The following is a 23,973-nucleotide window of genomic DNA, read 5'->3' as shown; positions in this document are numbered from 1 at the left end:
ATTTGCTCAATAAAAAATGAAATACCACCTTAGTTTTTTCTCACTCTCCAAAGATTTATGCCTCTCTTGGCTTTCAGAACACTGGAGACTCTTTGAATATTCTTTGACAGATAAAAAGGTAAAGATTTATGGCAAAGGAAAGCATTTCTGAAAAAAGTCCTCCACATTGCCTTTGTGTATGTGCATAAATTATAAACAGGGCTCAGAGGTGCACTCACTATAAAAGCTTTTTGCTCTCTTTAAAGAAAATAGAAAATGCTCACTTAGGGACTACTGCTTGAATTTCCATTATGAATCGTCTAAGCTTGAATGATTTTAGGCTATTGATGTTCCTTGTTTCTAGTAGGTCCAGAACTTAGAAAAATATGTGTAATGAAATTATCTGAAGTAACGAGCAGTAGTAGTAATAATAATAGTAGTAATATATGTCATAGCTAAGACTTTAAGGAAGATTCACAATTAAGGGAAAATAGCCACCAAATCATACATTCTTAGAGAGTTTAATGATTCTTCTGTATTCAAGTTTAATAATGATGTTGAAGCATAAATGAACAACTCTTTGCAGAAGAATTATAATCATGACAAACACCCTTACCCAAACAAAACTTGGTGTTTTTTTTTTCCTTTTTTGACTATTTGGTAAATATTAATTGAAGTCCATCCAGTGTTTAACAAAGACATATAGAACATGTAAAGTAATGACTGATTTTCATAATAGATTATAAAAATCTTGTACCCTGAATACAACTTCAAGGTTATTAGTACCTTTGGTCAGAAATTTACTTTTAGATTTAGCTTTTCATTCCTGGAAATATTTTTAAATTAACTCATTAGCAAATCTATATTATTTAATAAGAATTTAAAAAATATTTTTTGTACTCTGAATTTGAATTTGTTCACCCATCACCTTCATGTCAATTTTGTTATTTAATAATTGCTAACCTCAGACTGTATTGAGGCTGGCTGTTTATACCTCATGATGATAGTTTATATTTGCACCTGTGTATATTTATGAAGGTTGTTTGCTTCTGGTGGGGCTTCTGAAGATTCTTATACAATACAACACATGCTATTTATGCAATATTATCTTTAGAAAATGGATCTCATAATCACATTTTATTGAACTAAAATGGTATATTAAAATATATATTTACTTCATTGAACAAGAACTGATCTTTTAAAGAGTTTCGCAAACATTTAGTTTTGTGAGATAGCTCAAAAAATTATAAAGGGATCATACACTAAAGTTCTGCATACAATTTTTTTCTAGTTTCTACACCCAACATTCTCTCTTTCTATTCAGAGTAGTAACTGTGTCAAACCAATCCATTTTGAGAATTACAAACAATATTATTCTTAGCTTTATAGCCAACTTTGAAATATATTTTCTGTTTTCACTATATGTCTTGTATGTGTTTGTGTGTATATGTGTTTGTGTTTTTATGTATATGTATGTATTTCTAAAGTTGCTCTTGGGAAAATAAGGGATTTTCAATATATCTAATGCATGTTTTCATTAATTGAATCATAATGCATAGTTTGAAATGTAGTGAGCATTGAACCGCCTCTATTCATAATTAATGAGGTTGGAAATTCTCTGAAGCCTAGATATACTGAAAGTGTCATATAGGAAAGGAAAATTCTCTTGTTTACCAGAAGAAACAAGCTGAAGGCTTGCTTTTTGTATTTAAGAATAATAGCTACCAAAATTAGTCCATGGGGAAGTCTTATCCTATCCATTTGAAATAAGATAAATTAAGACAGTTATAATGAAATGTTTTACAAAATTAATTGTATTTCTAACTCTATGTTTCATACTGATTTAGCTTTAAATTACCATTTTATGAAATGATATTTTATTAGATATATTAGTTCTTTTTAATTTCCTACCTGGAAAAATTAAAAGCTAGCAATCTTGTGTCACTCTTTTTGGGGGAATTAGAAAACTGGAGAGATATTTAGAAGTGCAGAGCTGAGAGTTAAAAAAAAAAAAAAAGAAGCCGACAGAGAAGCTAAAGAAGAAAGGACTGGACTGTAGAAAAAATGTATTATTTTTAAGAGAATTAGCAAATTATCTATTGGAAAAATAAGAGGTTAGATTTAGGAATTCATTTGTTTGTTTAATTAGCCATCATCTCTTGACATTGTTAAGAATCACCTGTACTCTTGCACACAGATTCTTCGTAAGAATCTGTGGATCTGGAAACAGAGAAATGCTGCTTTAGATGATAGAAGATGTGTTAGATTTTTGTCTCTGTTCTTGAGCAATTAATAACCTAACCTTCTCTCTCTAAGCCTCAACTTTTTTTTTAACTATAAATTGTAGCTAATAATACTTTTCTTGCCAATTTTCAAGATAAGCGAGGTAAAAGGAAAATCTTCAGAGGATTGCTGGAGCTTGTAAATTGATTAAAGATTATAATTTTAATTATGTGTATACAGGGGATGGTGGTGGCTTTGAGAAAGGAGGTGAAGGTGTATGAAACATTTTTTTTTTTTATTTCATCTTCTTGATGTTCTGTTTTCCAAATTTATTATCTGGGTTTTATTGGCTAAGAGAATGTGAAATATTTCTTATTGTACCTGTTTTAGTTTTCTTATTCTTTTTCTCCACCAAACCAACTATTCATTTCAAATCTTATGTATCAGATCATAAACTCACATCTTCAGTATTCAGACTAGGAATGTAACCCCTTTTGTCTCAGAAAAGTGCCATTGACAGCACCTTAAAAGGCCAAGCACTGCAACCTGTACTTGGGTGGAGCTAGGTTTGCTGAATGAAACAATAAACAAATGAATCTCTAAATCTGACTTCATCTCTTTCCTATGTAGTATTTGCTAAAAATTTGTGTTTTCACTTTTAAAAACATTTGGAGAAAAATAGTTCACCCTTCCCTTTGATAGTTGTTCCCAGATTTTTGTCTCTTTTGTGTTAACAAAACCCCTATTCAGAAAGATTTCCCCTTAACTCAACCATAAGTCTCTTATGCTGTAGTTTAGCATACTTCTGTATTTGTATTTTCAGGTTATTTTTATTCAAATGAATTAAACAAGTTGCATTTTTGTAGTAGTCGTGTAGGTTTTTTTTTTTTTCCTGCAATAATTAGCTGTTTTCAGTAACTTATTTTTTTGATTCATTTAGCAGCAGCAACAGAAGAACCAGAAGTGATTCCAGACCCAGCCAAGCAGACAGACAGAGTGGTGAAAATAGCAGGAATTAGTGCTGGAATTTTGGTGTTCATCCTCCTCCTCCTAGTTGTCGTTTTAATTGTTAAAAAGAGGTAAGGCCTGATTTTATTCTGTCCTACTCACTTATCATTTATGTCACTAGTTTCCAAACACTTTTTGTTTCCTTGAGAACTTTGAAGTTAGAACAAGCAAGGAGAACAATTGAAATTTAGCCACGTTGCCACCATCTAACACAATTTTTCGTGTTTTTAAAATAAATTCTTTTGGTTATTTGCAGTTTAATTTCAGGTATAAATATCTACCTTTTGAAATTAATGTACGAATTTAAATTTCTCAGATGCAAAGATACTTGGTACATTAATTTATCTTATACTTGAAATGTTACTTATTAAAATGATAAAATAAGTATTTATCATTCATGATACTGGGTTATAGTCTATGAAATTGTTTTGTATGCATTCTATTTTTCTAAATATTAGTTATAAGTTATAAATAAGATAAGAACATGAACATTATTTAGTGAAATGGTATATGAAATATTTGCTGACTATTTTGGTACTTTAATATGATGAGTATACTTTTAAGAAACTGAGCATTAGTCTTTTATACTATAGCAACTAATATCACCATCTTCTGGGATTGTATGAAGATATTAAGACCCACTAGAATTTAAACTGAATTCTGTTCTGGAGATTAAAATATACTCCTGCTGAAAAACATTTCAAAGTATACAGTTTTTATGATCTGAGTTTTTTTCATTCTATAAAATAATTATCTATAAGGCATTGTCCAAGAAATAAATCCAACTCTCCAAAATCCAGTCATATGTTTGAGATAATACGACAATTGGGAAAGACTTCTTTAAAAAAATATTTACATGCAGAATACAGCCTTAAAATAGTTTTGTGTATAGAAATGTTTGTAATTTATGAATTATATTGAATAATATAATGAATGATAATGATTACATTACATTAAATAATATATTATTATTTTTACTCAAAATGAATCATTAACAATATAGATAAGACTCATTCATACTACATGTTTAATGATTCCATCAGAGTTTATTTTAATGTATTGCCTCTTTACAATTATTCCCTGGAGATATATATGTTGGAGAAGACACATCTGCATTAGAAACATTAGGTATGCATTATAGTGTTTTGTGTTAAATTAGCTACATACGTGCTTTCCCTAATAGTGCTTTCTCTTTTTGCTGTTGTCTACCTCTGTGGTTGGAAAATATATCATATTTGAGACAGGAAGATTTAAGCATTTTAGTAATAAATTTTGCCAGTCAAGATCAACAGAACTATTGAATGTAACTTCCAGATTTTATGTCTCTATTTAGAGTAAATTTATATTTGGAGAGTTAACTAATCACTTTAGAGAGTTAATTTAACTTTGCTTCACAACTAAAATTTTCCAGTCCCTTCAGATCTGATATGAGAGTAAGAAAATGGCTTCTGATTATTATGTCTTCACTCAGTTAAAATTGGGTTAAACTAATCGGTTTTATTTGTTATTTATTTGAAAATAGTTGTTTGTTATTAGAGTCTTTCTCATCCATAGCCTTCTGTTTTAGAAATAACCAAAAAAAACCCTTAAAATATAATTTCCTAAAGTACACTAAAATAATCTCTAAGCATGATTTTTTTTTTTTTTTTGGTGGGAAAATGCTCTGACACTCTCTAAAATTGTATAACGTAACAAATTATTTTCTGGTTTATATTTTAATATATTATTCTGGTTGAATAAATGAGCCTCCTATTAAAATGTTCAATGTTTGAGTTCTTCATAATTATGGTTTAATTGATTACCTTTTGGTATAAAGTATGCTGGGGCTTTTGTTTCTCTTCCTCACTACCTCTATGACTAGGAAATGTTGCAATTTTATAGATAAATAAAGTTACATATTTAGATTTATTACCTTCCTATATAATATTATAACTAAATTACTTGAATCCTTTACTTATCCAAGCAACTTCATAGTGACTTTTAGTTATATGTTGTATGTCACACACATATCCTGTATGATTTAATCACAACTATGTTTATTATACATACACAAAAGCATAGATATAACAGTATTGGATAGTATCAAATTTAGATAAACAATTTAGTATATAATATAGTTTCCCTTTTAATACAAAAATTTATAATAAAAATAATGGATAGGCAAATTATGTTAGCCTTTTATGATCTTTACTTTTATGGGAAATTTTTAAGTTTCTCAAGACTTTATCCCTCACTGGGAATAATATATATAAGTATATTTCTCATGTTCAAAAAAGTTCTATGTATTTTTTATTTTTGTGTAAAGAAATGGTTTGAAATTCAATTTAGTAAAATTCTACAGCTGAGGGTATAAAGTAAGTTTTTTTAGGCTAAGAAAAGGGATATTGCATCTTTCAAAACGCAATGTCATTTTTTAGTTTAATCGCTGTTGAATTATTTCCAAATGTATGCCATTTTTTCATTGGTTATGTATTATATTTTAAATGCACAGCATGAATACTTTAATAATTCCAAACATAAATTTGAAATTACATTTCAATACAGTAAATGTTTGTGTATGATATGGTCACATACATCTACTGTAGAAATATCTTTATGTATATATGGCGTATGTTACATATGTATATTCACATAATATATGTATGTACCTCTGTACCATTAAGATATAATGACTTGTTTATAAAAATTTAGATATCATTCTGCATATATTCTATATTAACCTAATAGATCTTTATGTTTTGTATCTAAAGAAAAATAGTCAATTTAGTGTACAGGTTCTATACACAGCTGTTCCATCTGTCATGACATTTTGATGGTGATGGATGATATTATGCTTAATTGCATGTTGAAAATACACAATCCATTTAATTTTTCTATTTTTTTGGCTATAAAAGAAATGTCAGCATGGTATTTTTTCCCAAATTATGTATTTTAAATTTTATTTTTTATCGCATATCTGTCTAATTGCATGGCAAATATATCTAACCAATGCATGAGCAAATTGAAATGCAAACAAAAAAAACATGGATTTTATTTGATTTCATTTTATTTTTAACACACATTTTTCTGCTTTATTGAATGTGACAGAGTCACGCTTTTCATTCACCATTGCTTCTCTTTTTCCACTGTCTGTGATTTGCTTGCCAGGAGGAGCTACTATTCTTACTCCTACTACCTGTAAGTAGAAAATGGGTGATATACGACTTTACGTGTGTTAAAGATGCAGTATCCCTTTTCAAAAAAAAAAAACAAAAACAAAACAAAACAAAAGAAAACAAAAAGCAGAATGTTTGCAATTTTGGTAACATTTCAAAAAAATGTTTTTTCTTGACTCTAAAACTATAAAGTTTACCTATGAACTTATTTTGTTAATCTTTTTAAAAAGGGATATTGTATTTCTATATATTCAGCTACTTTTAATTTTTATTTTCAGTTTTCCATAAGTAGCTTTAGACTATAGCCCAAGACATCATTTATTTACTTAAGCCAAATCTGTACCTTATCAATATGATACCTCACTCATCTGGTAGAGATAGTGACGATCTCTCTAATTAGTGACTACTCATTAATCCCTGTCTTTATGTAACACGGTTATATTTTACAAAATGACCCAAGTGATGTATTCATAGAAGAACCATTCAGAAGTGCCTTCATGGGATGCAAATCACATAAGGACTGATTGTGATAACATCTCTCTCCATATTTCCAGGATTTCAGGATGTTATAACTTCAAAATGAACACCTTTGGTCGGGCCATCTAGGCAGTTAGTATGCTTTTGTGAAAACAAATGGATAAAATCATAAATTGCAGAGACAAATAAAAATTAGCTTTAGAGAAGAAAAAATGTTTAACTTAAATGGGACTATTTTAAAAAAAAAAGTCAAAAAGAGAAAAATAAAAGCCCCTTCAACCTACACAAAACATACATAGGTGTCACATATTTCCTTTTCTCTTCCAAAGTCTTGGCTCTTCCTATAATTAGGTATGAAATGCTAGTTTAGATAAGGATGGAGAGTATTGTCCACTCTATTTCCCTAGTTATTTTTAGTATATTACCTTAGGTGCCAGAGTATTCATCCTATCCAAAGGAATGATACAACCAAGTATTAGTAGACATTGCTTAAGGATTGTGATTACATATATTTTGGGGCATATATCCCACAAATTTACATCACGAGGTAAATTTAATCCAGCTTTACAACAAAATTTGGTTAGACTCTCAATGACTATAACAGAATTCTGCCAGCATTTTAAATATTATAAACATATGACTTCTTAAAATCTGTTAAACAAGCACACATAAACTAACAATGCTCCTAGCTTATTGTGATGAATCATAATATTCTTGTAAATTCATGTTGGGTGAAGCCAAATGTAATTAACTGTACCATTTCATACAATGATGGAGCACTTTTCCTCTTTGTAGCTCACCCATATATATCCACCTGCAGAAGCTTATGCTGTTGGCTGCTTTGATAATGAAAGTCATTTTCAGATCTGTCAAACTCAAGTAGTTACAAAATAAATTGCTTAACTGTCCTGAAGTACATATTATATATGCTTGTTGCTCAGAGGGAGACAAAGCTTCAAACATACAGAAATCAATAAGTATTTAATTATATCAGTAAGCTTCCCATTAACCATATATGTATTGAAAATGTTAGAATTGGATTGCCTTTTAGTGACTGGATAACATATCTGTATTCTAGACTAAGTACTAGGTTATGATACTGTTATTGTAATACTTAGGGCTACTGGCATTATTAATCATAATTAGAAAGTCATGAAGATATGCTTTTAAAAGCTGCATAAACATACCTAGTGAAGCTAATCTGAAATAATTTTCAAATAAATGTAGAAATCAATTAGAGTAGAATTTACGAGTAAGCCAGGTGTGATTTTTTAGCTAGCATTCATTGATATCATCATAGTAACTATCAGGTCTTGATCAAAACAGTTAATTTTTATTTGTTTTCTAATAACCTCAATGAAAGCCTACCTCACAGGGTTTTTGTGAAAATTAAGGTATTAGAACCAAACTGGTAATGCATGTCTGGCAGATATTAACAAAGTTTACATTCTGCTGTAATTTGACAACTAGCAAAGGTTTGTAAATCTGAAAAGTAAAAATCCTTCATTGCCATGAAAAGTTTTACCTGTTACACGTATGACAAATTCTTTACTTCATATTTTTCCTTAATCATAAAACATGTATAAATTATACATATATTTTTTTTAAAATAAAGCCTCAAAGTTTAAACATGCCTTTTCCATTTACTATGAACTGCCTGTCTTCAAAATTTGAACATTATTTTTAACCAAAATTTCGAGTTGTGTTATTGTTATTCAATTTAATGTCTTAAGTTTTTTGAGAAATGAATCCATTCTTTCTTGCCAATGAAACAAAGATTAGAAGTTATTTCTTCAACTATCTCTTTTGCTGTTTCAATATTTTAAAATGGCAAAACATTTGTGCCACGTTCACATTCTTTTCAAATATATAACAACTAATGTTTTAACTTCTAGAGTAAGTAGGTACTTCATATTATAGTACACTTTGTAATATGGCATTAAAAAAAATGTCGGCAACTGGATATAAGAGCTTAGGCTTTGGAACCAGATCTTATTGGGTAAATAAACTTGAACAGGTTATTTAACTTGTCTGAGTCTCAATAAACTCATCTATACAATTAGAATTTTCATGCCTTTTTCAGTAGGTTGATCTGAGAATTAATTGAATTAAATGAAAAGTGCCAAGCATATAACAAGCCTAATTCATTCATTCAACAAGTATTTATTTGAGTGTCTGCTATGTGCCAGACAACGCTTTAGTGCTAGGAATATACAAATGGTTCTTCCCTTCATAGAACACACAGTGGGAAACAATTAAAAGGGCATTGCTATGATATGTGATGAATGTTATTACATGCAGAAAGCATGATGCTATAAAAACATCTAGCAGAGAAATCTAACCTGAGACAGATTGTATTGAGATTAGTCGGAGAAGGTTCCCTGCTGAAGTGAGACAGTGTGATGAGACAGTATGGAAGTTAACCAGATACTAGGTAAAAGAACATTTTAGGTTGAAGAGCAAAGATCCTGTATCACAGCCTAGAGGTAAGTTTGGAAAGTGAAGTCTATAGACTAAAATATGACCTTGCAGATGATTAATTTGCCCCACACACCGTTTCAAAAAATAAAACCACTTGAAAAAATCAAGAAATTTAACAAATATTCAGATTCATCGCTTGTCTTTTAAAATAGGCACTTTGGCAAGTTGCCCCCTAAACTGCTCTCCAGTTCTCCATAGTCCCCACCCTTCTGTATAGTGTCTTACCACTGGCAGCAGCACTCATTTATATTACCTGTCTGAAATCTGTGAGGTTTTTATGGTCATTTTATCTCTTAGCCTAGAAAAAAGAAATAATAACTCTTTAAATGGGTAGAGCAAATACTGCTAATAAATGATGCTGGTGGTGACAGTGGTTGTGGTGGTGTAGTGGTAGTGATAGTAATGGTGGTGGTGAAGGTAGTTTTTATTATTCTTTTGTCATTGTTTTCTTATGACTGGTACTGTCATTATCATTATTTTTCAAATGCCTCTTTGATCACTAAAGTTTTGTTTATGACTGTCTTATTTAGGCATCAGATCTGCTGTGTCAGTATGTTGGGTATATTTGGTATATGCCCCCTGAGGTCAAGTATTATAATTCTTAGAGGAAAATATCCTATACAGGAGTAGCTCTTGAATTGCTAGATTAATTTTTTATAGGAAAAGCCTTTGGACATAAGCACGACTATTAAATGGGACTTTAAAAAAGTATTTGTAGCATGTTTACTGTAGTACAGATACTAATGAGAATCAGAATAATTTATCCTAATCTGGCTGAGAAATGGTATTCTTAAAACAACTAAAGAATATTTCCATTATGACACAAACTTAGAAACATAATTTGGCTGCTACAAGCTTTTAGAGTGCCTTTATTTATATCATATATAAATTTCCTTGTTAATGTGATGTAAATGTTTTATGTACCTTTATTAGTTTTTTTATTGCATGTTTCATGTGTAACAGCCACAAAGAACCAGAATGTATTTTATATCTATCATATGTAAGATAAATATATTTGTAGTTGAGTAGCTCAAAAGTCTAACTTCTATTTTCCAAGTCCCCTAAGTTATTTGCATTTATAAGGCATTTATATAGTAGATACTCTATAGAACCACGTGATTCTGAAACAAACTTTTAGGATTTGACCATATCTGTAATTCAAGATTATGATCATTTGTGTAATACATCTTTATACCATTTTTCAAGCTTTTCTCAAAGTACCTTTCTTATACAGTAGATATTTTTTCCCATATATTTTTGTGTATTTGCATTATATCTAGCTGTGGTCGATTCTACAAGTCTCAGATTAGGTTTGGATTAATGTAATAAATGTATATTGGTAAATACATTAATGACACACATGTTGCATTTTTACTGAATAATAATACAGATAATGAAGAATGGAATTGCTTTGTATATTTTAATTGGATCACTATAGTAAAATCAACTGGAAAAGTATTAATGTTATTCCCCAGAAGAACTTCTAAAAGTTGATAAAAAAATTAATCACCCAAGAAGAAAATCAAAACAGCTTTAGCTTAAACAGCTCTAATAGGGAAATACTTACTTATAGTTTTAATGAAATATAGTTATATTTTATATAATCATTTATTTTAATGATCAAATACAAGAAATGATGAAGTTCGGGTTGAGAGCTTGAATATTGAAATACCCATATGAAAATAAAATAGTTTTATATCAATCAATAAATATTGTTTGAATATCAAATTTAATTCCTAAAATTATGGCCAGTTCTTAGAGTTTCTAAACTACATCTATATCTTTATCCTTGGGTTTTCCTGACTACTTATTGCCGGTGTCAACTCTCCTTCAAACCTCACACTAAGGTTTTCCTTTCGTATTCGCCTTGGCAGCAAGCTTGCTAAAAAACGCAAAGATGCTATGGGGAACACCCGACAAGAAATGACTCACATGGTGAATGCTATGGATCGAAGTTATGCTGATCAGAGCACTCTGCATGCAGAGGATCCTCTTTCCATCACCTTCATGGACCAACATAATTTTAGTCCAAGATGTAAGTTCTTCATTAAAATTTTTCATAAATGACTTTCGAAGCTCCTTAAGTTCCCTCTGAATTCAGCACTCTCTTTACCTTTTAAATAGTGAGAAAAAGTAAAAAAGAGTAATGGAAGAAATAGCTAGGAAGAGAAAAATGATAGAGAATATTATGGAATTTATAAGAACTTATTTTGTCTTGATACTAGATTTACTTTTAAGCTGCATAAATTTTATTACTATATCATAAGAGATTCATATACCACTTAGACCAAATCATATGTCATTGCTTTAAGTTAAAATACTTGATTGCCTATGTAAAATTAGTTTATGTCAGAATTCATTTATAATTATTTTGCCATTTGAGTCTTCCTGTATGCAAGATAAAGTTCTTTGTGAGGTAAGAAACATCATAATTTTTTTCTGGGAATTTTTGGCATGGGTAAAATTATTCCATTAAAATATTCTGGAGAATTTCAGTCACAAAAAAAATTTAACTAAGGGAAAGAGGAATCTACATACTCAAGTATCTGGTGTGAAGTCCAAAAGTTTAACTGAATTGGGGGATTGGCAGGGAATGATAAAATCTATTCATCCATCTACCCAACTATTCATCCATCCATCCAACAGTCACCTCATTTATCCTTCTATCTATATTAAGAATGCCTAATGCTGATCTATAAAGGCAGGACTTTTAAAATGTTTCCAGTTAAGTACTGTTTAATGGCAGTCCTATGAATTTTATATTCTTTTCTACAGCACTGTGTTACCTAAATTTAAGTAAAATTACCTGACTCTGTTTTGTCAAATTCTTAAGTAGAAAAGATGTTTGAGGAAGGCAAATCATGTTTATCTTTGGCCTTGTATACACAGGGGCATTCTGTCACAGATCCCAGAGTTTTGCTTGCCCTATTTTGGAAAACATGTATATAAGAGAAGAAGTAAATGATAGAATATTATTTCTTGTCCAGATTATCAGCATATGTAGTAGTAAGATTGAGAAAATGAAGCATTTGTAGGTTGTATACAGTTATGTCTTTTCAGAAAGGGATTTTTCTTTCTTCTGAAATACTCAGTTTGGTGAAAATTTTCAGAAATTATTGGTCCTAAATGCTGCCCATCATTTTTCTACATCTCACCAAAGTAGTTAGAAATGATGTATGAATCATTGTGGAATGTTATTTTAATCATGATTGGGGCTTTCTGATCTATTTAATTTTTGTTTCGCTCTAAGTGATAAAGAAGAACATTACATATTATTGTTGAAAGTAAGTTTTGTTAAAAATATAGATGTGCCATCTCTCTAACAACTTGTTTTAATAGTTGATCAATTAAAGATTTGGAAGTATTTTTGTTCCCCAAACTTCTTTATCTATTGCCTATGTTTGTACCTTACTAGGAAGCTTGACTTTAGCAGTGTAACTATAAATATCCACATATGAACTTGGAGAAAGGATTAAATCTATTTCACTCAGTTAACTGAAAAATTATTTGGAATGAATATGAGATAATTATTTCTCTAAGTATACATTGCACTTGATAGATCTAAAATGCATGGGTTTCCCCAATTTTATAATATTTATAATGTCAAGTTGAATCTTTCTTGCTTTTTTAATTGAACAGAGTTTTGAAGTATATAATTCTAGATGCACCTTTCCTGGTGTTTTGCAATAATCCAATCTGAAAGACAATTTTAGGTTTGCAAGTTATAGTAATTAAAAAGTTTAATAATTATATTTCATGAGAAAATATAAATCTGTTTGAAAGGGGGAAAAAAAGAGTGTAAAATACTTGAAGGCAAGACATTCCTTCATGTGCTTTGTTTTCCTACATACAGTGCCCAATGATCCACTTGTGCCAACTGCTGTGTTAGGTGAGGCCCTAATTTTTTATTATCTTTTTTTTTTTGCATGGATCACACCTCCTTGCATGGGTTATAACTTTGTCAACAGAGTAATTATTTGCAGTGCAGAAAGTAGCTTGATTTTAAAAATATACATAGTCATGGTCCTATCAGAGAACCCAGTCAATCTAATCATATCTACCGGATTTCAAATTAGTAAGGTATGCTTTTTTAAAGCAATGTATTAATTAATTCTTGGTTCTTTTAGATTTGCAGCAAAAGTACAATAGCCCTTAATATATGGCTTATGTTTATGTATTTAAGTTCTTAGAATGAACTGAATCACACACATATCAGGCCCAGTGCTACCTGAATAATTAGTTTATATATAAAAATCTACCTGATGGAAAGAGATTTTTTAAACCATCCTAATTTTATAGTAACTAAAGAAGACATTTCCAAATGAACATTAGGAATCCGTGAATTGGCTTTAGTTTTGTCTTTATTAAGAATTTGTAAATTCAGATAAATTTGCTACAATATTGATGTGGAGTTTTGCATTCTATATGCCCTTACATAAGTGTTATCTTTCGAGAAATTTAGAATAAGCCAAGGTGTACCACTATATAACATCTAAGTCAACCAGTATCTCACATATAAGTCCTCTTCAGATGCAAAGCTATATTAATTTTTAATCTAATTATATATTTATAAATGGAATGAGTTTCATTTCGATTTGTATGCTATTTCTTAACTGATTTTACACTGTTGATCAGCTTACTGGTATGTTCACATGTTCTACAGCAGTGTTTTACCCCAGTGTTTCTAATATTTAAAATTTAACCAAAGATATGTAGAAATTGACATATAAATGTATATTAAAATCCCCAGTTTTTATGTTTTATATTTAAATTTCTTATGAATATGAAAATTTAGCTTACATTTTATGCATGATTTTATTATCCACATATTCAAAATTCAGTCAACATATTTTGAAACTACTACTAATTCAGTTATATAAAATACGCCTCTTTTTCACTAAAATAATTATTTAAATTTATAATTTTATAATATAAAGAATATATATTCTAAAAGAATCTGAAAGTCAATATTCTCTTTTTCTGGTTACACTCTCCCTTTAATGTCCATATCAATAATGACAGAGAAGTGAACTGAGGAATTTGTCTCAAGGGGTTGCCTGATCATGTAGGGAAGGAGTCGGGAGTCATGATCATTGAGGAGGCATCAAATGCCTCTGAAAATGTCAGCTTCTGTTGAGCACTGTAGAGTGCTGTCAGTGTCAAATTAATAAGTAAAATTCAATTAAAGTTTTAAAAACTTACTGGAAAAGAGAGTATTTGCCTAAATGTTAGAATTTTATTACAGCATTGTTTTAAGAACATGTAGAATTGGGTTCAAGTCTCAGTCCTTCCTTGGACTCACAATATAAACTCAGGAAAATACCTTACATCTTTGCTTCTCCAATATGTAAAACTGTATTTCCTACCATATCTTTTTCAGAGTTTTGCCAAGAGAAAGTGAAATGATGTACATGAATTTTTACAAATTATAAAGTTCAAAAGATTACTGTAATAAATTTCCCCGTGGAAATAGGATATTTATGTTTAAAGGAGACTAAAGTTAGCACAATAGAGTCATCAAATCTATTCATATAAACAGTCATTATGCATTTGATTTCATTTTGAAAGTCAAGCTGGTTGATTTTTTAAAAAATATTTCTTCTTTGAAAGCTAAATCTCTCATTAATCATATCATATGTAGAAATGATTTGTTGCATTTTTTTCATCATTCTTGGAATCATGATGTTTATAGTTGTTTTACATCCAATTGATTTTGTGTTTATAAAGCAATTTTTGAAATCACTTCAAATATTGCTTGATATTAATATCTACTTACTAATTTAAGAAGAGCTTAGAAACTTTTCATATTAATTGATATATTTGTTTTTTGTGTTTTACTGCTTCATTGGGTTAAAGTCCCTATTACTGGTAAGTGTATTGCAAAGAACTCTAGAAAACCTTTCCATCAAGGAAATACTTGAAGTTATTATTCTTAGATGTGTAATAAAGATAATGACTAGTACATGTACTCTCACTGCTAGTCACATTATTAGGTGGTTTAATGAGATGGAAATATATTGAGATTAATAATTCATGTGTGATTATTTTGAAGAATATTGCTCATTGTAATACTGTATTAACGATTAATGCAAAAAAGAGGTGCTATTTTCGGGGGGACATAATTATGTAAGATTTGAAATATGGGTGAATTCTGTGTTTCTCACTGAGTGTTTTACAAATGTAAATATTCTGCTGCTCCTGCAGATGCAATGTGAGCTCTGGGGCTGCTCCATAAAGCAGCTTATTCTAGCTTGGGTGATTGCATTTTGCCTCTCTGACACTATCTGTTTTCTTTACTTATCCTAAGCCATATATTCTGTGATAATACCCAAATCAGTAGCTTCCAAATTTAATTTTACGGGGAAGATGTATATATTCTTTATGTCATTCTATCAGTTGCAGTATTTTAGCAAAGGGAGATCATTTGATTATAGTCTCATAGGAAGAAGAAAAAAAATCTCATGAATTATGTTTGCTAGCAAATGTTTGTGTGTAGAGAGGTAGACAAAACCTGAATAAAAGGGCATTTATTCAGTTGTGTGGTTAGGTCACAACCAAATCTACCAAGGATGTTTTTGAATCAGTGTGGTATTTTTAGAAGTAAATGCAAAAAAAAAAACCCATTCAGCCTAATAAGAGAAAGTGAAGTAAATGCAATCAAGCTAAATTGTAGAAGCAAACAAATCTGATTGTGGGGTTCTTTTTTTTTTTTTCCTTCTCCAGGAAGAAAAAATGTTTATCATGGGGACAACAATTCATTTTTTGCCATATCCTATTTGTAGAGTTGGTAATAGAACAGGCAAATGTACCAGCATTTGAAATACGTTTAACTGTTAATTAAATATCATTCTCTACAGTATGCATTATCATTTAAAAAAAAGTTCCCCTAAGAGTGTACTTTTTCTTCTGTTAATGAGAATGGCAGTATAATGCTTTTCGAAGTAACACTCCGTCAAACATTTGGTTTTGTTTATTTATTTTTGTTTGTTTTAAGTGGTAAGTTTAAATGTGATAAATATGAGCATGCTTCTTCTCATTGTAATGATTAGTACTATGGTCATTAAAATAATATTTATTCTTCATAGGTAAAATGTTCTTGCTCTTTTCTTCCTTTTTATGATGGAAAGGTGCTTAAAAGTTTCTTTTCATTTGAAGCTCATAACACAGTTGGCATGGGGCCTACACTTAAATGTGGGTGGTAAGGGATTCAACTGATTTTAACTAATTCATTGATGGAAATATTTATTGACTGCTTTGCACCAGCCACTAAAAATAAAAAGAAAAATATGACTCTGTTTCTACACTGCAAGCATTCAGAATTTAGTGAGGAAAATAGACCAGTAAACATATGATTAAAATATAGAACAAATGAAATGAATGTAGACCAAAAGGCCATAAGAACATAAAGCAGCCCCAGGTGGCCCTAAAGCAGGAGCTGTGTAGCTCAGTCTGGATGGGCCGGGGAAGAATTCCAGAGGAAGTACCTACATATTATGCCCCAGAGACATACACTGGTTTCTTTGACACAGTAACCAGAAGAGTCAAAATATATACTAGCAATAAAAAAAACAACAGCAACAATAATAGTAATAAACCAAAGGGCTAGAGATTGGATAAAAATGCACGTGACCTGGCTAGCAGACACAGCGGGTCCAGGAGACGATTCTGTAGAATGTCCACGTTTCCCAGCCTGGAATGTATCATGGTAAGAAGACTCAGATGGTAGAGCATAATAGGGCCACATGGGCAAGAAGAGCAACCCTGCGAGAATGGGTTACCTAGAGGGAGGTTGGGATATGGGTGCGAAGGAGTTTGTTCAATTTAATCAAAAATGAAAACACCTCTCCAATCGACAACTCGATCTTCTAGTCTCACTCTATACTGCTATGACTACAGATACAAGAAAAAAGTAAGAACCCAGCAAAATCTCCCACTATACTTTTTCAAATGGATCAGATGTCTCTCTACGTCTCATAGAATCTGTTTTCTTGCTGATATAAACATGATATACTCTGACCTCATATCTTTGTCTTTATGGGGATGCTGCCCTAGGCCTATACTTTATTTCTTTCCCTTTCTCCAATTACCAGTAAGATCTTGAGGTCTTAAAACCTTCTTTGCATAGATATATATTAAACAAGATAACTTTGTCTTTTTTTTAATCTTGAATTTGAAAAATGCCAGATGAAAACCACAGTGCTACAGCAGAGTCCAGTCGTCTTCTTGATGTACCTCGCTACCTCTGTGAGGGGACAGAATCCCCTTACCAGACCGGACAGCTGCACCCAGCCATCAGGGTGGCCGACTTACTGCAGCACATTAATCTCATGAAGACCTCAGACAGCTATGGGTTCAAAGAGGAATATGAGGTGAAAATTTCAATACTATGTTAAATTTTATTTCTAACCATGACATTCATGTAATTTAAAAACTTTCCTTCCTTTAGCATTACAGTCTCCATCATTTGAATGACTTAAACAGTAGGTACTTTTCCGCCCCTTTGCTTGTTGACCTTCTGTTGAGAAACGGGATCAACCTTGTGTTGTAAATGTACTCCTTGTCATTCTTAGTTTTGTTTTGTGCATTATTAGTTCAGAGTGGCTGGGGAGAAAAAATAGAGCACTGTAAATCCAGACATTAAGAAGCCAAAAGAAGGATGTGGAAAATTCTTCTTCCAATCTTATTTCCCCTTCCTACTCAAATCAAAATACTAAGATATAAGCTACAAGGGAAATGATTTAAACATCCCAATAAACATAATATAGCCACCTTCACTTACTGAGAAATACTAGTCTTTTCATCATCCTGATAGTCACAGCTGAGAATGTCAGGATAAAGAAAAGAAAAGTCTTTTCTGGGTGATAGGAGAAAGCTCCTGCACCATCATACACACACCACCATACACACACATTTAAAGCGAAAGAATCCAAGCAATAATTTACTTTGAAAGACCATTCAAAATACATTCAATTTCATGAAGACTCCTCCAAACTCTACATTTTATTTACAGATTACTTGTACACTTTAGTTTGGGGGTGAATACAGTTCTCTTTGAATTTTGAACACTGATTTTAGATGTGTGCTGGAATCGTTATGCTATAGTAACAAAATAGTGCAAGGAATTACAATATTCTGCCTGAGTTGGGTTTTTTTTGTTGTTGTTCATTTCATATGTATTTTTATGTACCCCACTTCAAAGACCATTGCTTCTTTGAAGACCCCATTTCCTGTGTTGAGCAAAGTTAAAGTTTTTTCTGCAAAAAGAAATCTATACCCATATTTTAAATTGCTATGTATGGTAATTAAACCAATCAATAAATTCATCTGTTCCAAGATTCTTGGAGATGGTGACTCCTTTTAATTTTCATGCGGTCCCTTTTTGTAGAGACTCGCTCCTTTTCATGATCTTCAAAGAAACCGAAATGTGATGTATTGCACATGATTTAATGAATAGTTATGGGAGGAAACAAGTGTTATTTTTTTTTTTCTGTTCCTGTTGTAAAAGCTAAAGGAAGCACATTTGAAAGATAATTCATTAAAAGTATTTTAGAAGTTTTTGATGCTTTCTCTACTTCCATCTCACAAAGTTGTAGTGATCTTAAATGTGAAATACTTTTAAAGTTCTTTTTTTCTGAAGTTGTTTTTTGTATTTAATTTGAACTCAGTTCAATCCAAGATGAATAAATAGCAATCCAGCAAACAATTTTGAGGTGTGAAAATGAAACTTGTTTACTACTGTAGGCCTCCCTCCCTGAGAAAGTGGTTTCTACTATTTCAGTCTTCAGAACAGATAAACCTGATTCATGAAAAGGAATTAAATTCAGTATGCTTTTTCTTTTTTTTTCACCCCCAGAGCTTCTTCGAAGGACAGTCAGCATCTTGGGATGTAGCTAAAAAAGATCAAAATAGAGCAAAAAACCGATATGGAAACATTATAGCATGTAAGTTCTCATACAATTCTTGGTGACTGTAAATATTGTGTGTAGAAGATAAATAGTAAGTTACAATTCTTCTTTGGTCTTAAATTTTAAGAAATCCAGGAAGGTGACACATCTGTTTTAAAAGTAATCTATTTAATATTAAAATATCATGGCTACTGGCAGTAACTCTGAAATTGTCATCCTAATTAATTAAATTGACTCACACTCTTCACCATGTGGAGATAGTTCTGTTTGATTTTATGTTTGCACACAAATGCATGGGATGTTATTAAACAGTTGAGAAAATCAGGACGGTGAATAAAAAAGATCTTTTCAATAATAAATTGCTGTGACAATATGTTTACCAAACATATTCAAGGTGTTCTTCTTTCCACATACCTTTATTCCTTCCTTGGAGCCAGTGTCTGACTCCAGTAGTTCCATGTTATTTATTGTTAGAGACTTCCTCCTCCTTCAGTCTTCAAGATGTATATGTGGATAAGTAAATTAATTGTCCTATGAAACCACAGAAGCAGTAAGGAAAGTAACATAATTTAGCTTTTAACTAGCTACTTATTTACTTTGACCACTCTATTCTCAATTTAATTTATATTAAAGTATCTTATGAATACATCAAAATTAACCTTGACTGTCAAGAAATGAGTTAAGAGCAAGGATTCAAAATTCTCTTCCTAATTCTGGAGCTCATTTGCTGTAAAGTGCAGGGGAAAGTATTCCTCCCATTTAAAATCATGCCTCCAGGAGCAAAATGAGGAGTTAAGGCAAGTTTAGTTTCTTAGACAAGTCTATGACTCAAATGATTATTCATCAGACATTATCATGTCCCCTAAAAACTTCCTAACTATGAAGTTAGTCAAAGAAGCTTTACTAAAAAAAGATAATTATAATAAGTAATAAGCTCATTAAAGTTCTTGTATTTCTTCAAATGACTAGTGTTTAAGGAAGTTTAGAGAGTGTATTATGGGTAAGCTCTTAACAACCATTGAATTATTTTAAGTCTCTACCAGTGTCATTATCTCAGAACAGGAGGGATATTTAATAGCTTTTATTTTATTATTTAAAAATTTTAGATGATCACTCCAGAGTAATTCTGCAACCTGTCGAGGATGATCCTTCTTCAGATTACATTAATGCCAACTATATAGATGTAAGTATTTTTATAGTTCAGTATGCCCAATTTGTTGGTTTATGTATGTGAATTTTTTTGCTTGTTATTACCTATAAAGTGATTGCTAGCTTTTTAAAATAAAGAACAAACTGTACACTTTTCCTTGTTCTACGTCCTAGTACTTACTGACGTTGTTGTGCTTTCTTTCACACCTGACTTTGGTTTGGGCTGTAGATTTGGCTGTACAGGGATGTAAGTACCACTATATGTAAATAACAGTACCCTATTATAACTTTAATGTAACTACTCTTAATTACGGTTATTACTAATGCTTACGACTAGTTATATCTGCATGCTTCACCTAATTAGCTTCATATAGTATATCTATGTTCATTTCTTTGTAACTCCTTTACATGTGTAAAGACCTATTTTATCTCCTTCCCTTTTCTATGTTTAGAAAAACAAGACCATTTTTAACTTTTGACAGTTTATTATGTACTTGACTTTTATTTGTTGATGATTTCCGTTTCTGGCTTTTATTCTTACCCTTCCCCAAACATATGTGAGAAGCTGGATAGTATGATGTGTATTAGTGCTTCTGAAATTTTACTTTATACATATGACTTCTGATGTGCATAATGGGTAGGGAGACTTTTGTGATGTGTGGTATTGGTTTGTCAAGTATTAAAATTACTTAGGCAAAATTATTACTAAATTGCATTTGTAAAATATACATATCACACATATATATTGAATTATATCAATCAAAAATGTATTGACGATACATTTCATTGTTAAATTTTAGTTTAAAAAATATCTACATGTAAATTCTTTATTTAATGGAAAGTAATTTTAAAATGGAAGATAAAATATTGTTAAGGAGATAGTATTACATTACATATAAGGAGAACGGGCTTTTTGTTTATACTTCCTGGTTTAAAATCTCACTGGCAATCATGGGAATGTTATTTCATCTCTCTGGGCCTCAATTTCCTCATTTTTACAGTACAGGGGATGTTGATAGTTCTAACTTTATCACTTTGTTGTGAGAATTAAATGAAATAATATATATTAATCATTTAGCACCAGTGCTTAGCACTTATCAAGCACTCATTAAACTTCAGCCGTTTTTAAAAAATAATTTAAATTCAAGTGTGCTTAAATCAATCAGTTCAAAATATGCATTAATTGGAAGGCAAAAGGTAGAAATATCAAGTATTACAGCATATATGTATTCATTTACATCTATAAAAGATGAAACTTAGGGCCCAACTGTTTTAAATTTCCCTAAATAAGAATTAATTTTTATCACATTTATTTATTAAGTTCATGTTTTAAAGTTGTTTTGTGAATTGCCATTATATTTTTGAATGAATAAATTTGAAGTGTAGACTCTAAGAATGTTGGTTAAATTTCTGATCTTCATTTTGCTGTCATTCAATATTTAAAATTTATCAGACATCTTAACATGGAAAACTAAGCTATTGCTCTACTCCTTAGAATAAAAAAAAAATCAACAGTTCTGACAAATTTGTACTTGTTCTTACCTGTTTAGTTTAACCTTGGTTTTCTGCCAAGACATACACTGGAGCCTTGGTATAACACTACTTTATTGTTCTTACATTAAAGGTGTGTTCTAAGTGAGACTGTTTTTATTCAATATTTCTGTTAAGACCTCAGTGTATTTTGGCTGATTAGACACAATTTTATCATTTTTCCTCTCCCATTAATTTGTTAAACTTACTTTTAAGTATCTCCTGCAATTGGTAAATTTTTCATGAAAAACAGGAGATGAAATGTTTATAAAGTTTAGGGAAAAAGTTTCCATAAAACACAGTGCTATGATAGTATATTAAGAAATCAAAAACTTCAAGATTTTGAACAGTGTAATGCTCAACCTATTAAGTCTTAGACTGGAGATTTAAGTTGAAATGCATTTATATTGTACTGAGCTGTCCACACCAAAAGGTGGATAAATTGTACCACAGGCTTCTACTAAAGAACTTTGGTAAATCACAACAAATTCAAAGCTTAACCCTCTCATACCATCAACATTTTTGCTACCATGACCTATTGGAATTCAAACCAATTGAGATCAACTAACAATTTATTTCTTAACAGGAATAATTTCTTTATTAAAACAACTTAAATGTTTAACTACATAGAGCTCTTGGCACATTAAATAAAGAAGAAAAAATACTAAACTTTTTGTTCAGGATAAGCTGTACATTTTAAAACTCTTCTTTCCCTATATATGTGTGTACCTATAATTATGTATGTGTAAATTAATATTATCAGCACATACAAAATAGTTTTGGCAGATTCCTGAACATATTATAGAACAAAAATATTCTCCATAAAAATCTCAGCAGGACTTTGATTTGATGCACACATGCATTGTCCAGCTCTAACATTGGAATGTTCTGTTATTTTTTTATGGTTCTAATATGTCGTTGTCCATTTGTAATGCAGTGTGTTGTACTTTTGGATGGTAAAGTGAGAATTAGTATTTTTGAACACGATTTTGCCAAGAATGAATAACTAAAGATTAACATGAAGGCATAAACATTTTAGTGAAACCAAACAAAATCTATGAGGTTCTTCCCTAGCAAACAAATCTCAATTATGCAATATGTATTCTAATCAGAGCCCTTAAAATATTTAATTTTTGTTTTATTTTACCTTTCAGATAACCTAGGTTTGAGAAGTGAACTATGAGTTCACTGCTCATTTCTGGAGTTTTTACTGTAACTTAATATTAACAGGTGGTTGTCTTCATCTTTTTATGCCTTCATTCATTTATTTCTGATACTGATGTAAAATTATGACCAATTTGTTCTCCTATTTTAGGGCTACCAGAGACCAAGCCACTACATTGCAACACAAGGTAAAACTTTGCCTTTTAAGTCTTATGGAACAACCAAACTTGCTCATTCATCCATATGGTATTTTTTGCAATTTTATCTGAATAAACTTTAAAAAAAAGTCTGCTCTTCTGAGTAATACTACTCTTGCTTCATTCATACAATACAAATTATTTTATCTGTGTAAAATGTGTATATATTTGAATGCTTGATTTATTTTTTAATTACAAGTAAAAGAGAAGTTGCTGGTAGTTTTTGTGATTTGGTTCCTGGTATCTTGATGCCCAGAGCACTAGTCAGTAGTGCTGGGCAGAGGAATTACTGATTTTTGATGAAAGCAAGGGAGATCTTATTTCGTTTAAGGTGCCTGTTTCTTGCAGCAGTCTGTCAGCCTGGAATGTGATAGCATCTAAGACCAATATTGTTATAATGAGATGTTAGACAGTCTTCCAGCAATTTTTTTAAAAGTCAAGATAGAGACAAAACAAAGGGCTAAAGTCAAGTTTATTCTTCTTCATAGAAAATAAGAAGAAAGTAGGGAAATCTTGTTATAGTGGCACATTGAGGAATAAAATTATTCTGACATTAATAACAAAAACACCTTTAGTTACTTCTCCAAATTGACCACTTGCCATCAGAAGAGAAACCTGCAAATCTATTTTATAAAAGAGGAAATTAAAGGAAAAGCTATTTTACTCTTTGACAGAGGTCATTTTTAAGTAGTTTCACATATTTTT

The 23,973-nt window shown here is 30.8% G+C and overlaps 1 protein-coding gene across 10 annotated transcripts in view; it reads left to right on the top strand.

Annotated features, from left to right (window-relative positions):
* PTPRK (protein tyrosine phosphatase receptor type K) overlaps positions 1 to 23,973 on the top strand; it is a 477,924-nt gene that overhangs the window by 434,798 nt on the left and 19,153 nt on the right. For 4 of the 10 annotated variants that reach the window (XM_039881086.1, XM_039881105.1, XM_039881102.1 and 1 more), the window contains 7 exons: positions 3,143 to 3,281; positions 11,198 to 11,358; positions 13,177 to 13,212; positions 17,508 to 17,692; positions 19,177 to 19,264; positions 20,335 to 20,411; positions 23,223 to 23,259. In XM_039881086.1, the coding sequence (XP_039737020.1) occupies positions 3,143 to 3,281; positions 11,198 to 11,358; positions 13,177 to 13,212; positions 17,508 to 17,692; positions 19,177 to 19,264; positions 20,335 to 20,411; positions 23,223 to 23,259 (723 nt within the window). Of the gene's footprint in view, positions 1 to 3,142; positions 3,282 to 11,197; positions 11,359 to 13,176; positions 13,213 to 16,046; positions 16,415 to 17,507; positions 17,693 to 19,176; positions 19,265 to 20,334; positions 20,412 to 23,222; positions 23,260 to 23,973 lie in introns of those variants that run through there. The other 6 variants (XM_039881103.1, XM_039881099.1, XM_039881104.1 and 3 more) reach the window with 4 other exon arrangements.

The sequence above is a fragment of the Pteropus medius genome, unplaced genomic scaffold, assembly GCF_902729225.1.
Source record: "Pteropus medius unplaced genomic scaffold, Ma_sr-lr_union100, whole genome shotgun sequence".
In the NCBI taxonomy this organism is placed as follows: Eukaryota; Metazoa; Chordata; class Mammalia; order Chiroptera; family Pteropodidae; genus Pteropus; species Pteropus medius.
Note: the sequence above shows the minus strand (reverse complement) of the source record. Positions and strands in the feature narration are given on the sequence as shown.